The 20,453-nt window shown below is 37.4% G+C and overlaps 1 protein-coding gene across 36 annotated transcripts in view; it reads right to left on the reverse strand.

The window, feature by feature from the left end:
• LOC149924881 (coiled-coil domain-containing protein CG32809) overlaps positions 1 to 20,453 on the reverse strand; it is a 566,408-nt gene that overhangs the window by 40,392 nt on the left and 505,563 nt on the right. For 35 of the 36 annotated variants that reach the window (XM_090161281.1, XM_090161276.1, XM_090161267.1 and 32 more), the window contains 3 exons: positions 14,898 to 15,078; positions 7,179 to 7,378; positions 889 to 1,044 (listed from right to left, as the gene is read on the reverse strand). In XM_090161281.1, the coding sequence (XP_090017407.1) occupies positions 889 to 1,044; positions 7,179 to 7,378; positions 14,898 to 15,078 (537 nt within the window). The remainder of the gene's footprint in view (positions 1 to 888; positions 1,045 to 7,178; positions 7,379 to 14,897; positions 15,079 to 20,453) is intronic. The other variant, XM_090161262.1, reaches the window with a different exon arrangement.

Genomic DNA, 20,453 nt, shown 5'->3' on the forward strand with positions numbered 1-20,453 from the left:
ATATTTAACATAATTACTCATAAATATTTAACATAATTACTCATAAATATTTAACATAATTACTCATAAATATTTAACATAATTACTCATAAATATTTAACATAATTACTCATAAATATTTAACATAATTACTCACAATTATTTAACATAATTACTCACAAATATTTAACATAATTACTCATAAATATTTAACATAATTACTCATAAATATGCCATAAAAGCATTTTATTCGATGAAACCTTGTTCACCGAATATGAAGTAAATTACGTCACTTCCAACTCTGTGACGAAAAAAGCGTCATAAATTTACTTTATAGAAGGGAAACGGATTTTAGTGAATCCTTTCGCGCTTCTAACTTTAACAATCTAGAGTTTAGCTCGTGACTAGCGATCAAGTGATTTCGTTTCCATGGTAATCTTTTCAATAGCGCAAGTATTATTTTGAAATTTTGCTTTTTGGCTCCGTTAATTGTATATTCCACGTGAAACAAGGTCTAATTGAAATTTTTCCATGGATGCATACTTATGAGGAACTATGTAACATATGGTTCCACACTCAAAGTTGAAACAATTCTGTAGTAATTTAATTTAAAAGATCACCAACGCGTAATCCACTGAAACAGGAATCCATACCTCTACTTGGAATGCATATCCTGCCGTATCGCTTATGGTAAGATCACTCTGACGGCTTTGGCCCCGCCTACGAGAGAAAAATCCCCTTTGCGCGCACTCCCCTCTCACGTTGTTGTTTTTTAAGTTAACATAGTGACGTCAAAAAAAAACCGTCAGCCACATCGAGACAAAAATCTGCCGCGATAAGCATTCCAAGAAGAGGTATGGATTCCTAACCGAAAGGATTAAAATATGAATGTAAAGAGTGTATACTGACCTTTGCCCTGTGGATATGCTGGTTTTGGTATTCCGAGTCGAACTCCGGTTCGGAGAAATAGCTCATTTCGTTATCGTAGGTGCTGTTGTAGACGCCGCCGCCGTTGGCGTCTTGCTCGTAGATTCGAAGCACGGACCGGTCTCGAATGTCCCTAAGCCAAAAGAGATGAAAAAGGGCGAAACAAATGCCTAAAATACCATTCCAAGACACGAAAACACCCCCACCACGATCAAATATCGGCCTATACTGGGTGTTACGGAGAAGAGTACTGAAACTTTTATATTGTATTCTATGGGTCCCTACGAGTTTAAAATGTCATATGAACCATGGTCCTAAAAAGCCACGTTTCAGAGTTACGAGCTCTCAAAAATCAGCCTAAAAAACATCGAAATCAACGCAAATGTGAAATCTTTATTCTTCCTTGACCCCAATTGTTTTGATAAATTTATCGGTTGTTTTTTTTACAAGCGGCGTTGCTCTAATACCACCAAGGGCGGGTCCGATAGTTTATTTGTCCAAGGTTGAAATCTGTTATAGAATGCGCATTAAATTTCTGGGTGGAAATCTTTCAAAAAACGGACACCGTGGCGCTACAAGCGGCGTTGCTCTAATACAACCAAGGGCGGGTCCAATAGCAGTGTGAGAAATAAGGCACTATCACAAGGCAATCGCCAGTTTAAAAATTAAATGCTTGCGGTGTAAGTGGCCCTGGTGACCACTTAATTAATTCAAAGTTTTTTTCCCTTCAAGATTTTAATTCATTAAAAAAATACTATATTAATCCCTAAAATTGTTTGGTCTTTGCTTCTAGAAGCGAATTTAGCAGTTAGCCAAAAGAAATATAAACAGTCTCTCTCCCAGTAGGCTTGTTCGGGTCGGGTCTATAGCACATTTCAAGAATAGATAGTTTGACCATAAATTATGAAAGCCTGATTTTGAAGGTTAAAAATGGCCAGTTTTTTAATTAAACTACCTAGGCTCTACTGGCCACAGGTCCCGGTTAAAAAAAAATCCTTATTTCTCACCCTGTCCATTAGTTTATTTGTCCAAGGTTGAAATCTGTTGTAGAATGCGCATTAAATTTATCTATTCGCGATTCGGTATGCGAACGATCAGCTATGTAGTTTCGAAATAAACCCTTTTCCTTGTACATCCTTTTTTTTCTTTCCCTCTTGGCGGAAGTGAGTTGGAATGTTTGCCAAACGAACGAACGCCTCTGTTAGCATTTCATCTCCCCTTCCGTCAACCAGCGCAAGACTGAAACCTTTTCAACGCGCTTACGAGAGGTAGAGGGTTTCGCCACGTGGGACAGAAAACACTTACGTTAGGTATTCACTATTCGTTTTCCAAAAGTTTCGTGCCAAAATGTGTTACAGGCGATTATAAATTTATTTAAAACATAACAATATTTTCAAACAGCTTTGAAATCGTTTCGAAATGCTTAGTCAACATGGCAATGAAATCAATTTTAATAAAATTTGTAATAGAAATATTTTTATATACAGGGTATTTTGAAAGGTTACGCAAAATTTTTAAGGATTTGTAGGGGGTGAGTTGAGAAGTATGCCTGTCTTTTTGTCCCATTTTCCTACGATGAGTTATAAGAGCGCCAGAGAGCTTCCAAGTGTGGCCTACTAGCCCCAGGAAGTAGGCTGCAACAAGCGCAAAACCAAGCAGCAGGGAAATGCGAATCTTAAGGTTTGAGTTCGTATGGTAGGTGAAAAGGGACTTTTTAAGCAAATCGAGGTAACCAGCGTTAAAAAGTTAACTTAAACAGTATTTAAAGTCCCTGCTGCTTGGTTAGGCGCTTGTTGCAGCCTACTTGAAGGGTCTAGTAGGCCACACTTTGAAGCTCTCTGGCGCTCTTTTAACTCATCGTAGGGAAATGGGGAAAAAAACAGGCATACTTCTCAACTCACCCCCAACAAGTCCTTCGAATTTTGGCATAACATTTGAAACACCCTGTATATTCTTTGTTAAAACCGCGAATGTAATCGCATTTCGGAAACACTCGTAAATAAATAATAATTTGTTTAGTGATGAAAATCTTCTGCCGATAATTAGCGCAAGGCGCGACAAATTAGGTCGTTAAAAATTAAACCCCTCTTGAATATATTAAGTAAATAATTGCGGGAAGCTACGGGCTAATGTAATGAGTGATATATACATTCAAGGCGAGCGTCGAATGAATTTGAAATATGACCTCCCCATTGGCGCCCCCCCCCCCCCCGGCGCTCTAGAGAAGAGCCGTCAGCCAATGTTGCTTGAAATAACATTTGCGCTCTAGTTGAAAGATGCTAGAACAAACACAAACCTTAGCTAATAGCTGGTGTTATTTTATTTTTACGGCCCATCGCGAGTCATATTTGTTCCTTACCGCTACTTGGGAGCTTCTATTTCGGGATGGCTGCAAATTTGTTTGCGTAGACTATTAAATTTTAAAAGGAAATGATAAAAAGCCGAAAATAAAACAGACCGACCTTACACGGCTTCAAAGAGTGTTTGGTTTCACTTAAAAATTGATTTTGTACCAAGGAAATGGGTATCCATTGCATTACTAAGATTTAAAATGGGCTAATTATTTCCAAGAAATGGTGCTTTTAAAAATAGAAGGCTTCTGAAGATAGTCTTAAAAGGTTTGCTAATAGCGCTCAAATTTATTGTTGCCAGTGTAAATATAAACAGTGTATTGGAAGGAATAGTGGGCAATACTCTAATACAGGGTTGGTGCAACATTTTCTGATTTAAAAATCACCGATTTTCTGACCAATTTTAGCCGATATTTTTGACCAATTTTAGCCAATATCGTTGGCCAATGTTAACCAATATCATTGTTTAATTTTAGCCAATATCGTTGACCAATGTTAGCCAATATCGTTGACTAATTTTAGCCAATAACGTTGACCAATGTTAGCCAATATCGTTGACTAATTTTAGCCAATAACGTTGACCAATGTTAGCCATTATTGTTAACCAACGTTAGCTAATATTGTTAACCAATGTTAGCCGATATTGTTGGCCAATGTTAGCCGATATTGTTGGCCAATGTTAGCCGATATCGTTGGCCAATGTTAGCCAATATCATTGTTTAATTTTAGCCAATATCGTTGACTAATTTTAGTCAATATCGTTGGCCAATTTTAGCCAATATCGTTGACTAATTTTAGCCAATATCGTTGACTAATTTTAGCCAATATCGTTGGCCAATTGTAGCCAATATCGTTGGCCAATTTTAGCCAATATCGTTAACCAATGTTAGCCAATATTGTTGGTCAATGTTAGCCGATATCGTTGGACAATGTTAGCCAATATCGTTGTTTAATTTTAGCCAATATCGTTGACTAATTTTAGCCAATATCGTTAACAAATGTTAGCCAATATCGTTGACCAATTTTAGCCAATATCGTTGGCTAATTTTAGCCAATATCGCTGACTAATTTTAGTCAATATCGTTGGCCAATTTTAGCCAATATCGTTGACTAATTTTAGCCAATATCGTTGACTAATTTTAGCCAATATCGTTGGCCAATTTTAGCCAATATCGTTAACCAATGTTAGCCAATATTGTTGGTCAATGTTAGCCGATATCGTTGGCCAAATTTAGCCAATATCTCTGACCAATTTTAGCCAATATCGCTGACTAATTTTAGCCAATATCGTTGGCCAATTTTAGCCAATATCGTTAACCAATGTTAGCCAATATTGTTGGTCAATGTTAGCCGATATCGTTGGCCAAATTTAGCCAATATCGCTGACCAATTTTAGCCAATATCGTTGACTAATTTTAGCCAATATCGTTAACCAATGTTAGCCAATATCGTTGACCAATGTTAGCCAATATCGTTGGCCAATTTTAGTCAATATCGTTGGCCAATTTTAGCCAATATCGTTAACCAATGTTAGCCAATATCGTTGACCAATGTTAGCCAATATCGTTGGCCAATTTTAGCCAATATCGCTGACTAATTTTAGCCAATATTGTTGGTCAATGTTAGCCGATATCGTTGGCCAATTTTAGCCAATATCGCTGACCAATTTTAGCCAATATCGCTGACTAATTTTAGCCAATATCGTTAACCAATGTTAGCCAATATTGTTGGTCAATGTTAGCCGATATCGTTGGCCAAATTTAGCCAATATCGCTGACCAATTTTAGCCAATATCGCTGACTAATTTTAGCCAATATCGTTGGCCAATTTTAGCCAATATCGTTAACCAATGTTAGCCAATATTGTTGGTCAATGTTAGCCGATATCGTTGGCCAAATTTAGCCAATATCGCTGGCCAATTTTAGCCAATATCGCTGACTAATTTTAGCCAATATCGTTGGCCAATTTTAGCCAATATCGTTAACCAATGTTAGCCAATATTGTTGGTCAATGTTAGCCGATATCGTTGGCCAAATTTAGCCAATATCGCTGACCAATTTTAGCCAATATCGCTGACTAATTTTAGCCAATATCGTTGGCCAATTTTAGCCAATATCGTTAACCAATGTTAGCCAATATTGTTGGTCAATGTTAGCCGATATCGTTGGCCAAATTTAGCCAATATCGCTGACCAATTTTAGCCAATATCGTTGACTAATTTTAGCCAATATCGTTAACCAATGTTAGCCAATATTGTTGGTCAATGTTAGCCGATATCGTTGGCCAAATTTAGCCAATATCGCTGACCAATTTTAGCCAATATCGCTGACTAATTTTAGCCAATATCGTTGGCCAATTTTAGCCAATATCGTTAACCAATGTTAGCCAATATTGTTGGTCAATGTTAGCCGATATCGTTGGCCAAATTTAGCCAATATCGCTGGCCAATTTTAGCCAATATCGCTGACTAATTTTAGCCAATATCGTTGGCCAATTTTAGCCAATATCGTTAACCAATGTTAGCCAATATTGTTGGTCAATGTTAGCCGATATCGTTGGCCAAATTTAGCCAATATCGCTGACCAATTTTAGCCAATATCGCTGACTAATTTTAGCCAATATCGTTGGCCAATTTTAGCCAATATCGTTAACCAATGTTAGCCAATATTGTTGGTCAATGTTAGCCGATATCGTTGGCCAAATTTAGCCAATATCGCTGACCAATTTTAGCCAATATCGCTGACTAATTTTAGCCAATATCGTTGGCCAATTTTAGCCAATATCGTTAACCAATGTTAGCCAATATTGTTGGTCAATGTTAGCCGATATCGCTGGCCAAATTTAGCCAATATCGCTGACCAATTTTAGCCAATATCGCTGACTAATTTTAGCCAATATCGTTGGCCAATTTTAGCCAATATCGTTAACCAATGTTAGCCAATATTGTTGGTCAATGTTAGCCGATATCGTTGGCCAAATTTAGCCAATATCGCTGACCAATTTTAGCCAATATCGTTGACTAATTTTAGCCAATATCGTTAACCAATGTTAGCCAATATCGTTGACCAATGTTAGCCAATATCGTTGGCCAATTTTAGCCAATATCGCTGACTAATTTTAGCCAATATTGTTGGTCAATGTTAGCCGATATCGTTGGCCAATTTTAGCCAATATCGCTGACTAATTTTAGCCAATATCGTTGGCCAATTTTAGCCAATATCGTTAACCAATGTTAGCCAATATTGTTGGTCAATGTTAGCCGATATCGTTGGCCAAATTTAGCCAATATCGCTGACCAATTTTAGCCAATATCGTTGACTAATTTTAGCCAATATCGTTAACCAATGTTAGCCAATATCGTTGGCCAATTTTAGCCAATATCGCTGACTAATTTTAGCCAATATTGTTGGTCAATGTTAGCCAATATCGTTAACCAATGTTAGCCAATATTGTTGGTCAATGTTAGCCGATATCGTTGGCCAATTTTAGCCAATATCGTTGACCAATTTTAGCCAATAGAAAATATAAAATAAAATATAAAGTACTAGATGTGCTACTATTTTTTGGCTGGCTTTTTCAGGGAATAATACTCGGCTGACTTATCCCGTGAAGATTGAAAAAATGACTTAACCCGTAATTTTTTCCCGGATTTATCGCTGATACTTTCTCGACATTGTGAAGATCCCTGATTTATCCAGGTTTCCCAGGTAATTAATTTAAGTTTTAAGAAAAAGTTCTGATACTTCATGGTATGTCTTTTATTTTTTAAATGTAATAATTTAATCACTGGTAGCTTTCGGACCGAGGTCCTTCTTCAGCCGCATCTATTGATTTTAAAACTTTAAATAATTTCATTTTAACCATGGTAAAAAATGAGAATATATACGATTTCCCAGGTAATTAAAGTAGAGGAGATGTTTACCTCAGGTCCTCCAGCTCGTAGAACATGTCTTTCGAAGGGTCGTGGATGTAGACGCGAATGTGGTTGGAGTCCAGGTACTCCATGGTCAGCTGCTTAGGGAAGGAGCGTACGAATAAGGCCTTGACCGTGTCCAGCGTCGTGATCTCATTGGGCAGTAAGGCCCGCTTGGTCTCGCTTCTGTACTGTAGAAACACCAAACCTGCTCCAGGATGCGGGGGCCAGACAGGAGAGGCGGAAAGAAATGGAGGAGAGACATAATCAAAACAGAGTCGCTCCGGATCCTATTTAAAGTCCAAAGTACGCCAACAGCAGTGGCGTAGCCAGGGGGACACAGGATTAACGTGCCCCCCAAAAAAATCATGGTTACACCACTGGAAAACACCGTAGCTACCACTGCCATCATTAATTCAGGTGGTCGGGTTACAACGCGTAGGAGGGTGGCGGCCAACAGCTCCCTGCACTAACTATTACCGTTAACCACAACAGGGGCGTAGGAATGTTCTAGAAGTTGGAGGGGGCAAAGAGAAACGAAAAGGGGTCTGGAGAATGGTTTTTAATTTTTAATGGCGTGTAGCTTCTCCGAATGCATGTGTACTTGTTACTACTATGTAAATTGGCGGGGAAAGACTGAAATTTAAACACAGTTGAGGTTCTATAAACTGTATATGCTTTTAAAATGATAAATTGAGCCTTTTGAAGATTTTAACTGACCAAATAGCTGGAGGGGGCAATAACATTAGTTGCCCCTCCCAGCCCAATTCTAGGGAGGGGTATTGCCCCCTGCCCCTCCCGGTTCCTACGCCCCTGGACCACAACAAGTTTTTTTGTAAAGGGGAAACCGAAGAGCTCGGGCTTTAACCAGTGGTGAGAGAACTTGCAAACTCTACGCGGAAAGAATTGTCCCGAATTTTCACCCAGTGCCACAAGCTGGGATCGAACCCGGTTCCTCTTGCTGCGAGGCGAAAGTGCTAACCACTCCTCCACCCCGACTTCGATAATCTTAGTCGGGGCTTATGCGAGAAAGTTAGGTTAGGCTTAGTTCATTAAAGTTTTTAAGTTAAGAAATAAATGGATTCCAGTAAATTTTATTAAAAAACCCTCAGCCATACGCTGCTTACTGGTTATTTTTACTTAACACAATGGTTAATTACCATTACTTACACTTTTAAAGAACCAATTTCAAAAATAAAAGGTCTAAATCTTACTAAGCCTTATCATTTAACCGACAACAACGGCGCCATTTTGTCCAAATTTAACGTGCACGCTCCAGCTTCTCTACGAAACTACGCCGGAAATCGACTTCAGCGACGTCAAGTTTAAAATTAACCGTGATTTTCCTATTCCCAGTATTAACGCGTGCTAAAGCCTACACAGTGAGTTCCCTAAGATCCTTGGTCCATGGAACACAAGACTGCCATTTATAATAATAATAATAACAATAATACTAATAATCATCATCTAGGCTAATACCTAAGCTAGAGCGCCATCTGACCATCTCTTGAAAGGACCATGAAACATTCTTTAGAATTATTATATTAATTATTATTATTATTATGAATATAATATTTTTATAAATAAATTATATTTTGTAATCTATAACTATAAGTCTTAAAGTTTGTCCTTTTATTTATTTATTTATTTATTTGTATGTCATGTTCCTAAAAACTCGAGAACGGTTAGCTCTAGAGATTTGAAATTTTAACTCAATATTCAGGGCCTGATTTCTAGTAATTAAATAATTGAAAATAACCAGCTACGGTAATACCCAAGGTACCACCTTAGGCCCAAGTAATCGAGGAACTTTTACTGCGTTTAAATAAGATGGCCGGGTTACAATGCACTAACAGTTCCCTACACTAACTATTACCGTTAATCTATATAAGTTAATCTTCCTGAGTCTTTTATTCATATTACTTTGATGTTTTATTTTATATATATATAATGTAATTTTAATCATGAGTAATTAATAGTATAACATTCTCTTAAAAACATTTTCCGAAAGTACATGTACAAGTGGATAGAAATTTGGGAAAATTTGGTATGTGTGAAAGTTACCATTATTAATACTTTCAATTGCGGTCACTAGATGGCTTCATCTGAGTCATACAAAAATAAATGAAACAAACTGGAAATGAAAACTGAGTCGGTTCTAAGTTATCCCTTTGGTAAATCGATTCTCGGTGGGGTATAAAGTAGGATGTTTTGATGCTAGACCAACGAAATTGGGTTTTTTCGCCAGAAGCGATGTTGATTGTTTTTTAGGATGGAAAGTCCGTACGGATTAATGTAAAAAACGAGTGCCTTTTCTATTTCATGCTGGGTTGGCTGATTTTAATCTATTTAATTTAAATAAAGTATTTTTTTACTAAAAAAAATATTTTTAGATTAAAATTTCCTGACATTTTTAGAAGTTATCCCTGAACTATTTAAGGCCAAAATTATAAAAATAAATTATATTGTAATTTTACTTTTATCAGAAGCTAATGTTTAACAAAAAAAAACATTTTATTGCACAATGACCAGAGCTCTTAAGGAACTAAATAATAGTCTCAGAAATTTGTCACAAAACTATAGTAAAATTACCTTCATAAAAGTTTCAAGATAAAACTAAATTCCAGGACTTTTAACCAATTCCTAAAAATCATCTTGAGCTTTAGGCCTATTTTAAAATTCTTGGACTTTTCCCTGAGTACTCTGTTTTCACTGACCTGTGGCCATCCTGGTCGTAATATTCCGGAGTATAGCTAGTATAGAACTAAATAATATAACAAAAGAAAAGACGCTTTCACCAGGGTAGTGCCTTTAGGGGTCGAATTTTAAATACTCGAAAATTTACCAGATGGCGCCATCAGTATTAAACGTAATAATTTTAAATTATCTAAAAGCCGCGAAAAATTATTTTTCGTGTTTCATTTTATGCCGAATTCGATTTTAAATATTCCTATTCTAAACGGTGTGAAACTTCGTAAATTCGCGTATTTCTTAAAGGCCGACTACATAAATATTCGGTTTACTCTGTCTTTCACTGGAAGTCGGCTGACTGCAATACACGTGTGCCATGCAGTCAGCCGACTTCCAGTGAGAGACAGAGTAAACCGAAGATTTATATGTAGTCGGCCTTTAAAATAGTGTTATAAGTGTTTTTTTTTAAATAAGTGTGTAACTATTCCCTTCCCGTTCGAATGTTGAAATTAGCGCCATCTAGTATAAGTAAAAGCATGGAAATCGAAGCTTTAAGGGCTTCGCTCTAAATGTTTGTTTCCCTGTAAATATATTTTCGAAATTGGTGTAGTCCCTTAACGCTTGTATGTAAGCTTCCCATTGTTAACTTCAAAATTATCGATTAAATAAGTTTTAGATGAACACTTTTTTTGTTTTTCAGAAATCACAGCTAAAAAATCCTCTACTCTCTAAAACTGTCAATTTAATAAAATCCCGCACAAAAAAAGGTCTAGTCTAGAATTTTACACCTCATTAAAATGTAAATTAAATTAAAAAACTTTAAATCCTCAATCCACCCTCCTGAATTATGTCGACCAATTAAAACTGTTTGGAAAAAATATCCTTTTCTCTCGCCGTCAAAAAAAAACAAGTAAGAAATTCAATAAAAATGAGATTAGGAGAGTTGGTTGGCAAAGAAAAGTGAAACTAAATAAAAATCAGCCGAGGCTCAACAGTGGGGCCGTTTATCCAAAAACCCCGCAATGCGGAGAGACTGCCCCCTATCAGGGCCAAAGCTGACCATGTCATATGGTAGATAGAAATAAAAATGTTTTCGCGAAAAGGAGAGAGAAGAGATATAATAACAGCGGACGATAATAGCTCCGAAATTATCTTGCCGAGTAGATGACGAAAACGTAAAAAGTGAGCAAAGTATGAAGCCTAGGCCTAATCTATTAACACGCGATCACTTTACCCTCCTCGCAGCCCTACGCTTCAACCGCCGGCGACCGGAAAGTGAAATACAGGGTGTTTCAAAAGGTTATGCCAACATTTTAAGGAGTTGTAGGTGGTCAGTTGAGAAGTATGCCTGTTTTTCTCCCATTTTCCTACGATGAGTTAAAACAGCGCCAGAGAGCTTCAAAGTGTGGCCTACTAGCCCCTGGAAGTAGGCAGCAACAAGCACAAAAAAAAAGCAGCAGGGAAATGCAAACATTAAGGTTTGGGTTCGTGTGATAGGTAGAAAAAGGACTTAGGTAACAAATCGAGGTAACCAGCGTAAAAAGTAATCTTAAACAGTATTTAAAGTCCCTGCTGCTTGGTTTAGCGCTTGTTGCAGCCTACTTCCAGGGGCTAGTAGGCCACACTTTGAAGCTCTCTGGCGCTCTTTTAACTCATCGCAGGAAAATGGGAAAAAAACAGGCATACTTATCAACTCACCCCCTACAAGTCCTTAAAATTGAGAATTTATTTTTATTATTACGCAGGAATTAATATAATTAGAAGTTTCATTTAAACCAAGGAATACCCAAAGGTCGTAGGTTCGATTCCTGCCCGAAGTGATATGATTTTTCTCAGTCACTCTGGTATGAAACAATACGCGGAGGTATTCCTTGCTTTAAAGAAACTTCTAATAAGTCCTTAAAAGTTTTGCATAACCTTTTGAAACACCCTGTATATTAAAAACCGTACTCTAGAATTATTTCCATTTTCCTCAATTTGGAAAAATAACGTCGAATTGGAAACGTAGTGGTTCGGAAAATGATTTTACGTGTTTCACCCCTCTTGGGCTTCTCCCATCTTTATCCGGACGATGTTGCGATAAATTTAATAAATTTCCGAATAGAAAACCAGGTCCTCTTTCCCATTTATTTTCCTACAAACGATTTATTTTTGTATAGACTATTTTTTTCCCTGTCTGCCTCTTTCGTCTGATGATTAATTGAATTAATTTTTTTTCCATTTGGGGATATAAGGGGGGGGGGGGATTATATACGAGGATAGCCGCGGCAACGCCCTCCGCGGACCGAAGATATTACTTATAAATATTAATTGACCCTTGAGCAAGTTTAATCAAACATTCATGAATCAATTTTGGGCTTTGAATTTATGAGGAGGAGGCTAAGATGAAAATAACAGTTTACGTAATATAGTCATAATCAGTGGCGTAGCCAGGATTTTGTTTCGGGGGGGGGGGCACACCATTGAAAAAAAAGTAAAAAAATTAAAATATTTGTACGTACGACCATACGTTTGGGGGGGCATGTGCCACCTGTGCCTCCCCTGGCTACGCCACTGGTCATAATCATAATCAGCTATGCTAATACCCTTGGCCCAAGTCATCGAGCGACTTTTAATGCCTTTAAACAGGTGGCCGGGCTACAATGCGTCGGAGGGTGGTGGCCAACCCTTCAAGTCACGCGAGCCAACAGCTCCCTACACTTACTATTACCTTTAACCTCAACAAGTTTTTATGGAAAGGGGAAACCCCTTTAAGGGGGAAGACTACAGTGGCCATTGTCTAGTTTCGCGCTATTTCAAGCTGAACTGTTTTATTTTTGTGTTTTAACTTATAAAATTAATATTTATGTGTAGAACAGCCTCTTGTCTAGTGCTTAAAATAATTTTAACAATTTTAAATTTCAAAGTAATTTAATTATTACGTTTTAATTCGAACCCCCGGAGCTAAACAAGTTGGGCAAGTGCCCAAACTACCCTTTAGTTATAGCCTTATATCTCGTTAACTATTAATATTAGAATTATCAAAATTATTTTAAGCACTAGAGGAAGGTTCAGCCTATTAATAAAAATACAATTCGATTGTGTAATTGTTAAAACTAAAACGTCCAGCTTGAACGAAAAAGAGGTTTTTACTATAGTCTTCTCCCTTAACCAGTTGGAAGATAACTTTCAAATTCTACGCGGAAGGAGTTGTTACGAGTTTTCAAACAGTGCCACTAGCTGGGAATGGGATCGAGCCTGGCTCCTCTTGCTGTGATAAATGTATTATTGATACCAGAATTAGCCTTTGCAGATAAAATAGAGAAGTAGACCTCCCTGTACCTTGAAAGCTCCTAAAGGGAATAATTTGAATGGCCATTCGTTTTGCCATGGCAACCAAAATTGTTTATCACAACTGAAGTTTAAACTTTATCTACGTAAAATTGCATATGAAAATCACGGGTTTTAAAAAAAATTTAAAATTAAAATTTTTAAAAGATTTCGCCTTGCTATTTTACGTAGATAAAGTTTAAACTTGAGCTGTTAAAAACATTTTTGGTTGCCATGGCAAAACGAATGGCCATTGAAACTTTTCCCTTTAGGAGCTTTCAAGGTACATAAAGGTCTACTTAAACCCCGAGTTTGAATAAAATCGGATAGAAACACCTCGGGATGTCTCCTTGTTAGTTGTTGGAGCTATGAAATTTTAACTCCATGTTCAGGGCCTGATTTCCAACTAAATATCTAACATGGTTATTAATCTAATTAAATTTTATTTTTATTTTACTCGACTTTGGACTTTCGCCTCTTTGCTTCCATTATCTAATTGTCAACGTGGCAAGGTAACTTGGGATTAGAGATGCACCGATATGGGTACAGCCGATATATAAAATCATTGTAAAAGACGGTTCAGTACACTGTCATATCATTTTATTCTAATTTTCTATCACAAATCGAATATCGTTGTTTTTTATTTGTTAACCCTGTCTAAAAAAAAGAATTATCTAACTTCTTAAGTGTGGCGTACGTGGCGCGGCCAATCAAATAGTATATTATTAATAGTTAGCAGGAATCCATACCTCTACTTGGAATGCTTATCCTGCCATATTGTGTATGGTAAGATCATTCTGACGGCTTTGGCATCACCTACTAGAGAAAAAAATCTCCTCTGCGCGCGCTCCCCTCCCACGTTGTTGTTTGTTAAGTTAACATAGTGACGTCAAAAAAAAACCGTCAGCCACATCGAGACGAAAATCTGCCGCGATAAGCATTCCAAGTATGGATTCCTGTAGTTAGTTAATCGATAATTTTCTTATTTTTAAATGTTTTTCTGAAAATATTTTTCTATTACCGGTATAGGGCAATATCGCTGTCACCAAAACCAAAATTTACGAGGTTTTTTTTATAGAAATATAGAAAATATATTAATAATTATGTCCCTGAAATTTTATAGTTATTGATAAAGTATTTAAAAAGTTACGCTACTTTTTCCGCAACCTACATCAAACGGCTTCAAAAATTTCAGAAATCGCGGTTGAACCTACGTGCAGCGCCAAAAGAATGAAGCGGCTAAGATTTGAGAAAGGGCGGCGTGTAAGGCGTATTAAAAACACGATAAACTACAATTTAGCAATATAACTAGGTTAAAAAGCCCAGGAGAATGTCGTAGCAGACGACAGTTCCGATCGAAAAACTATAAAACCGGGGGAAAAAATTTCGTTCACGAGATGGCGCTGCAGGTAGGTTCAACCAAGCGGTTCTGAGATTCTCGAGTCGGGGGGGGGGGGGAATAAAACACGAAATTTGGTTGCTAATAACAAATAAAATACTGGAAATATGAACATGAAATTTTTTGTATAACCATTTTCGGACCTCCTCTATCCATTTAAATGGTTTTTAACCAATTTTAGGGTGGTGACAGTTCTCCTTTAAGCCGATATTGGCCAATACTGATATTAGAAAAATAGGCCGATATATCGGTGCATCCCTATTTGGGATTGGGATGGATAAAATAAAAACACAAAACAAAAGCGTGGATTAGAAGAGTTCCAACTCACCAAGCGGTCTTTCCTGAGTCTTAGAAGGAGTTCGGACAATGGGCAAACTCGAACGGACTTTGCTGGCCCTCCGAAAGCCTGTGGCCGAAGTCTCCACCTCTGACATGATTCCCGGATCATCGTCGTACACGCTGGCTGGAGGCTGGTAAAAAGCCGGGTTACGCTGCGACCCCAAGTGAGTCTGAGGACGAAAGGAAACAACAACGGATATTTTCATTAAATAATGTAAAGAAATAGATTTAAAACTTATTACTATAATAGAAAACAAATTAAGAAGAATGTAAAGAAATAGATTTAAAACTTTACTATAATAGAAAACCAATTAAGAAGAATGTAAAGAAATAGATTTATAACTTATTACTATAATAGAAAACAAATTAAGAAGAATGTAAAGAAATAGATTTAAAACTTATTACTATAATAGAAAACAAATTAAGAAATTTCTTAAGGCAATAACGCGGAAAAGGTTTTATTCGAGCGGTAACTGTCCAAAGAAATATTATCCCGCTAATCCCTACCTACGTTTTTTATTGTTGGTCTACGGACTTTCCTAATTTGGATAATAATAATAATAATAATTAGCTAGGCTAATACTCAAGGCAGCACCTTAGACCCAAATCATGTAGCGACTTTTAATGTCTTAAACAGATGGCCGGGATGCAATGCGTAGGAGGGAGGTGGTAAGCCCTACATGCCACAACAGCTCCCTACACTCACTATTACCGTTAACCTCGAAAAGTATGGAAAGGGGAAACCGAAGGTCTGGTGGGAAAACCCCTTAAACCAGTGGGGAGAGAACTTGCAAACTCAACGCGGTTCCGAGTTTTCACCCAGTACCACAAGCTGGAATCGAACCCGGCTCCTCTTGCTGCGAGGCGAAAGTGCTAGCCACTCCTCCACCCACACTTACAATTGTCATTCTCGACTGATAAAATGTATTATTGATATGAAAATTGGCCTTTGCAGATCTACCTGAAGGCTATTAAAGACCGCACTCTCAACGAAATTTTATCCTTGTTTGAATGTCTTTATTAGTACCTAATTATTTCCAGACCATCACTGAACCGGACATTAAAGAATCCAGCCCAAGACACGATAGAAATACGCGCAATTATAATTAGCGCCCGAAATTTTTATTGTTCTAATTAAAAGTAGAAAGTAATTAAATACAAAGGCTGTTGATTAAAAAATATTTTTAACTCTTATTTTATACAGAGCGCAATTGGGCGAGGGAACGTATGAGCTGACAAACACGGAATAGTGCTAGAGAGTAGAGACGCGACATCGCTAGCCTCGCTAGGATCTGATTTCGGCACGAACGGAGACAATTAGCCAGCTAGGATTAAGTTGAGCTCCAAGCGTCATTAAAGTGGAGAGGATGGAATACATTTAGGTAACTGACGAAGATTCTCGGAAAAATCGATGAAAATTAGACGCGGGGATATCCTACCCAAATAAAATGCTTCTAATCTTCAATCAGGGTTATTTAACTTCAAGAGGTTAGATGACGGTATTTTCCCCATAAGTCAGACTTGCTTTCCACAAATTCCCCTTCGTTCACCGTTATTGCATGGAAGCACCAAAAATCGATGAAAATTAGACGCGAGGATATCCTACCCAAATAAAATGCTTCTAATCTTCAACCAGGGTTATTTAACTTCAAAAGGTTAGATGACGGTATTTTCCCCATAAGTCAGACTTGCTTTCCACAAATTCCCCGTCGTTCACCATTATTGCATAGAAGCACCAAAAATCGATGAAAATTAGACGCGTGGATATCCTACCCAAATAAAATGCTTCTAATCTTCAACCAGGGTTATATAACTTCAAGAGGTTGGATTACGGTATTTTCCCCATAAGTCAGACTTGCTTTCCACATATTCGGACCCTTCGTTCAAATTTATTGCATGGAAGCACCAAAAATCGATGAAATTTAGACGCGTGGATATCCTACCCAAATAAAATGCTTCTAATCTTCAACCAGGGTTATATAACTTGAAAAGGTTAGATGGCGGTATTTTCCCCAATAAGTCAGACTTGCTTTCCCCAAATTCCCCTTCGTTCACCGTTATTGCATGGAAGCACCAAAAATCGATGAAAATTAGACGCGAGGATATCCTACCCAAATAAAATGCTTCTAATCTTCAACCAGGGTTATATAACTTGAAAAGGTTAGATGGCGGTATTTTCCCCAATAAGTCAGACTTGCTTTCCCCAAATTCCCCTTCGTTCACCGTTATTGCATGGAAGCACCAAAAATCGATGAAATTTAGACGCGTGGATATCCTACCCAAATAAAATGCTTCAACCAGGGTTATATAACTTCAAGAGGTTGGATTACGGTATTTTCCCCATAAGTCAGATTAACTTTCTTAAAATTCTCCCTCGGTAACCGTTATTGCATGGAAGCGCCATCTAGGTTCATTACATTCAGCATAATTTTGAAATATGAATTTACTAAAAATATTATTTATTATCTAAGTTATAATTATAATTTTTTCGATACAGAGGGCTCTGTAAAAACATTAACTTGAAATCTTCACTTCTTCGTTCAGGTGAGGGGAAGTTTGACTTATTGCGAGACTCGCGTTTTAAATACTACTTATCCTCCTAAATGTTGAATAACCCTGATTCAACCCAGAAATGAAATTCCTACGAAGACCAATTTTCGTTCCTCGCGAAATTTGGTTTTTTGAAGACCGGAAATGGGTCTTCGCGCGTATTCAAATTTTAGCCTGGGTGGGATTAATGTTTACCCATCTTTTAATATAAGCGAACGCATTTTGGCAAATACTTCAACCGCGGAGATATATATAAAATAAAGAAATATTGGAGGGAAATTCTCATCTTTAACGTATGCGAAAGAAAAAGTGATGACTACTTATGAGAGTGTACCCGAAACGTCTCGAAGACATTTCAAAGGACTTTTTCGTCTCTCTTTCTTCCTTACCCCAGGGGCTTCTAAAATCTCGACAACCGAAATCCGAATTGCAAAGTAGGGAGATAAACATATTGAATTTCACCGTTGGAAACATTCATTTCCCAGATTTAAATTTTGTTACCGTTATCTATAGTTTTTCGTGGCCTCCGGGATAACTAGATATTTAAATAAAAAGCCGGGACTGGGTGAAGTTTACTGGGATTAGTTTCCTACTAAGTTTTTAGTGACATGCGGATAGAATCTCGCAATATGCCAGGCGGACCATTAATATTAATATTTTATTATTTTTTTCCTACAGATTCAAAAATAGAATAATAATGTTTTTCGAAACTAAACAACGTTTTACTGAGAATTATTTTTTATTATGAAATCAAGATCTCATTGGTTCATGACGCGCTGAAAAACGTTATTTCCTACCTCTCGTGAGGAGGGAAACTGGATGAATTAACTACTAAATATATAATATTTCGTAGAAATATTATCAGAGTATTGATGATACCGACGGGTACATTTTATTTTATTTCCATTAAACTAAATTACTTCATATCGATTTGTCACGGTAGATGGCGTGCAAGCCGAACGTCCATTCCAAACGACATTTTAACGTGCTTTTTCGTTGTAACTTTTAAACGAATAAAATAGTTATAAAACTAATGGACGTTTTATCTTCGCTATAACCAAGAACGCTTATACTTGGGTGAGTCTAATTTTAAAAGTCGTTTTAGACTTGGTCAAAAGTTCTGGAAAAATCTAGAAAATAGGCCTAATGAATTACATACGAAATATTCCAAGTGTACACAGTCTCCTAAAATAGTTGGAAAAGGCTAAAGTTAATTTCCCGGCAAGCTTCTCTCTCCGCGGCAATGAAGAAAACTAAATATTTCATTAATCTCCGCGACATAAATTCAAAAAGCTACTTCGAGGTAATTAAATTTTTGTCTTTCTCGCGCTCTCGAAATGAACTGGGAGCCGTACTTTCCGGATGGTGTTATTTCTCCAGAGACGGAGTACAAAATATTTCACAGGGGTAACGCCATTAGAGGTCGATTTTTAAATACCCTAAGTCTTACTAGATGGCGCCAACCCAGTCACCGGTAATTGGATTCACAAGTCACTAGTTGAATTAGGCCTGAGATCAGGCCTGTGTGGTTCCTTGGATATTAGCTTATGATTATTTAAGTATTAAAATCGTGTAAAAATTGCGCCACAAATTTAAATTTGCGCCATCTAGTGTAAATAAAAACTTTAAAACGAATCTCTAACCGGTACTACAAATTTGTTTCCCTGTGAATCAGTCTGTAAGCAATAATTTCGAGTAGGAATATGGTCAGACTAATTCAATTTTCACTTTACGTACAATCATAAGTAACATAATAACAATAAGTATGACACTTCCTGTTGTTTTAATGCTAATTTCCTGACCAAACCTTTTTTTCGACACTGACATTATCGCCAAGCTCTGACTTGAACTAGCACTCGAACCAAGTAGTAAGTTATCGTTCTTGGCATATTTCGCCTTAGCCATATTTAGACATCAGGAGGCTCTGTGCTGAGAGTAAACCTAGATAACTCTGAAACTCAGTTCCTAATATGACCGACTTATCGACACCAAAAGTGACATAATTACCAAAAGTATGTCAATCGAACCTATTTCTGAATGAATGTTACGAGCGGAATACAAGTTGGGAGGGAATTAAGTTAAAACAAACAAATAACGCCTCGTAGTGAGGAACTGAGGAGCTAAGTAGCACTGGTCAAAGTTAGTGTATTTTTTGATATTTCGTCGTTCTGTGGAGATGCTATCGCCATCTACCTACGATATAATACCATAGACTAAAAAAAAGATCGAGAAAGGCGACAATAAATAGTCTTTTATGTGGTCGATCTCGAGTCGAGCATTCATTAAACCTTTAGGGATTGTCACACTTTTGGTAATTATGTCACTTTTGTCGACACTGACATTCTCACCAAGCTCCAGCTTGAACTAGCACTCGAACCAAGTACTATGTTATCGTTCTTGGCATATTTCACCTTAGCCATATTTAGACACCAGGAGGCTCTGTGCTGAGAACTAAACCTAGAACTCTGAAAATCAGTTCCTAATTGACAGCCTTATTGTTTTTATGTTACTTATGGTACAATTGATAAACTAACCAAAGATTGAAGCAACGGTCCCACTTGAAGCGAGGCGCCATTACTTGAAAAACACAAAAGGGGAGACCCGGGTATTAACATAGAAAAGAGAGAAGTTTCCATCGATAAATGGAAAACCAAATTACGATTGCGGAAGCTCCGTCAATTTCGGTGTACGCTGATAAAAAAAATGGTCTTCGCACACGGGGAGGGGGCGTATACATAGAAATTTAAGTGGCTCCCTCTGCACTTTTAAAGCGAAGCTTCTTTCGTTCGACCGCACCAAGACATTATATTTAAAAGGAAGAGCAAACGGTGTAACGGAAGATTCGAGAGAGTGGCAGCACCTACAATTTCTGATTTTAAAAATAGAACGTAATTCCTCGCAAAATCTTTCTTTCTTCCGACGAGACCGAGGCCCGGCGTTAAGCCTCGGTCTTAAGCCTCGGTCTTACTTTTACAAAGCGAGGGGAAAGAAGCGG

Source organism: Leiobunum rupestre, chromosome 10 (assembly GCF_980474605.1).
Source record: "Leiobunum rupestre chromosome 10, qqLeiRupe1.1.hap1, whole genome shotgun sequence".
In the NCBI taxonomy this organism is placed as follows: Eukaryota; Metazoa; Arthropoda; class Arachnida; order Opiliones; family Sclerosomatidae; genus Leiobunum; species Leiobunum rupestre.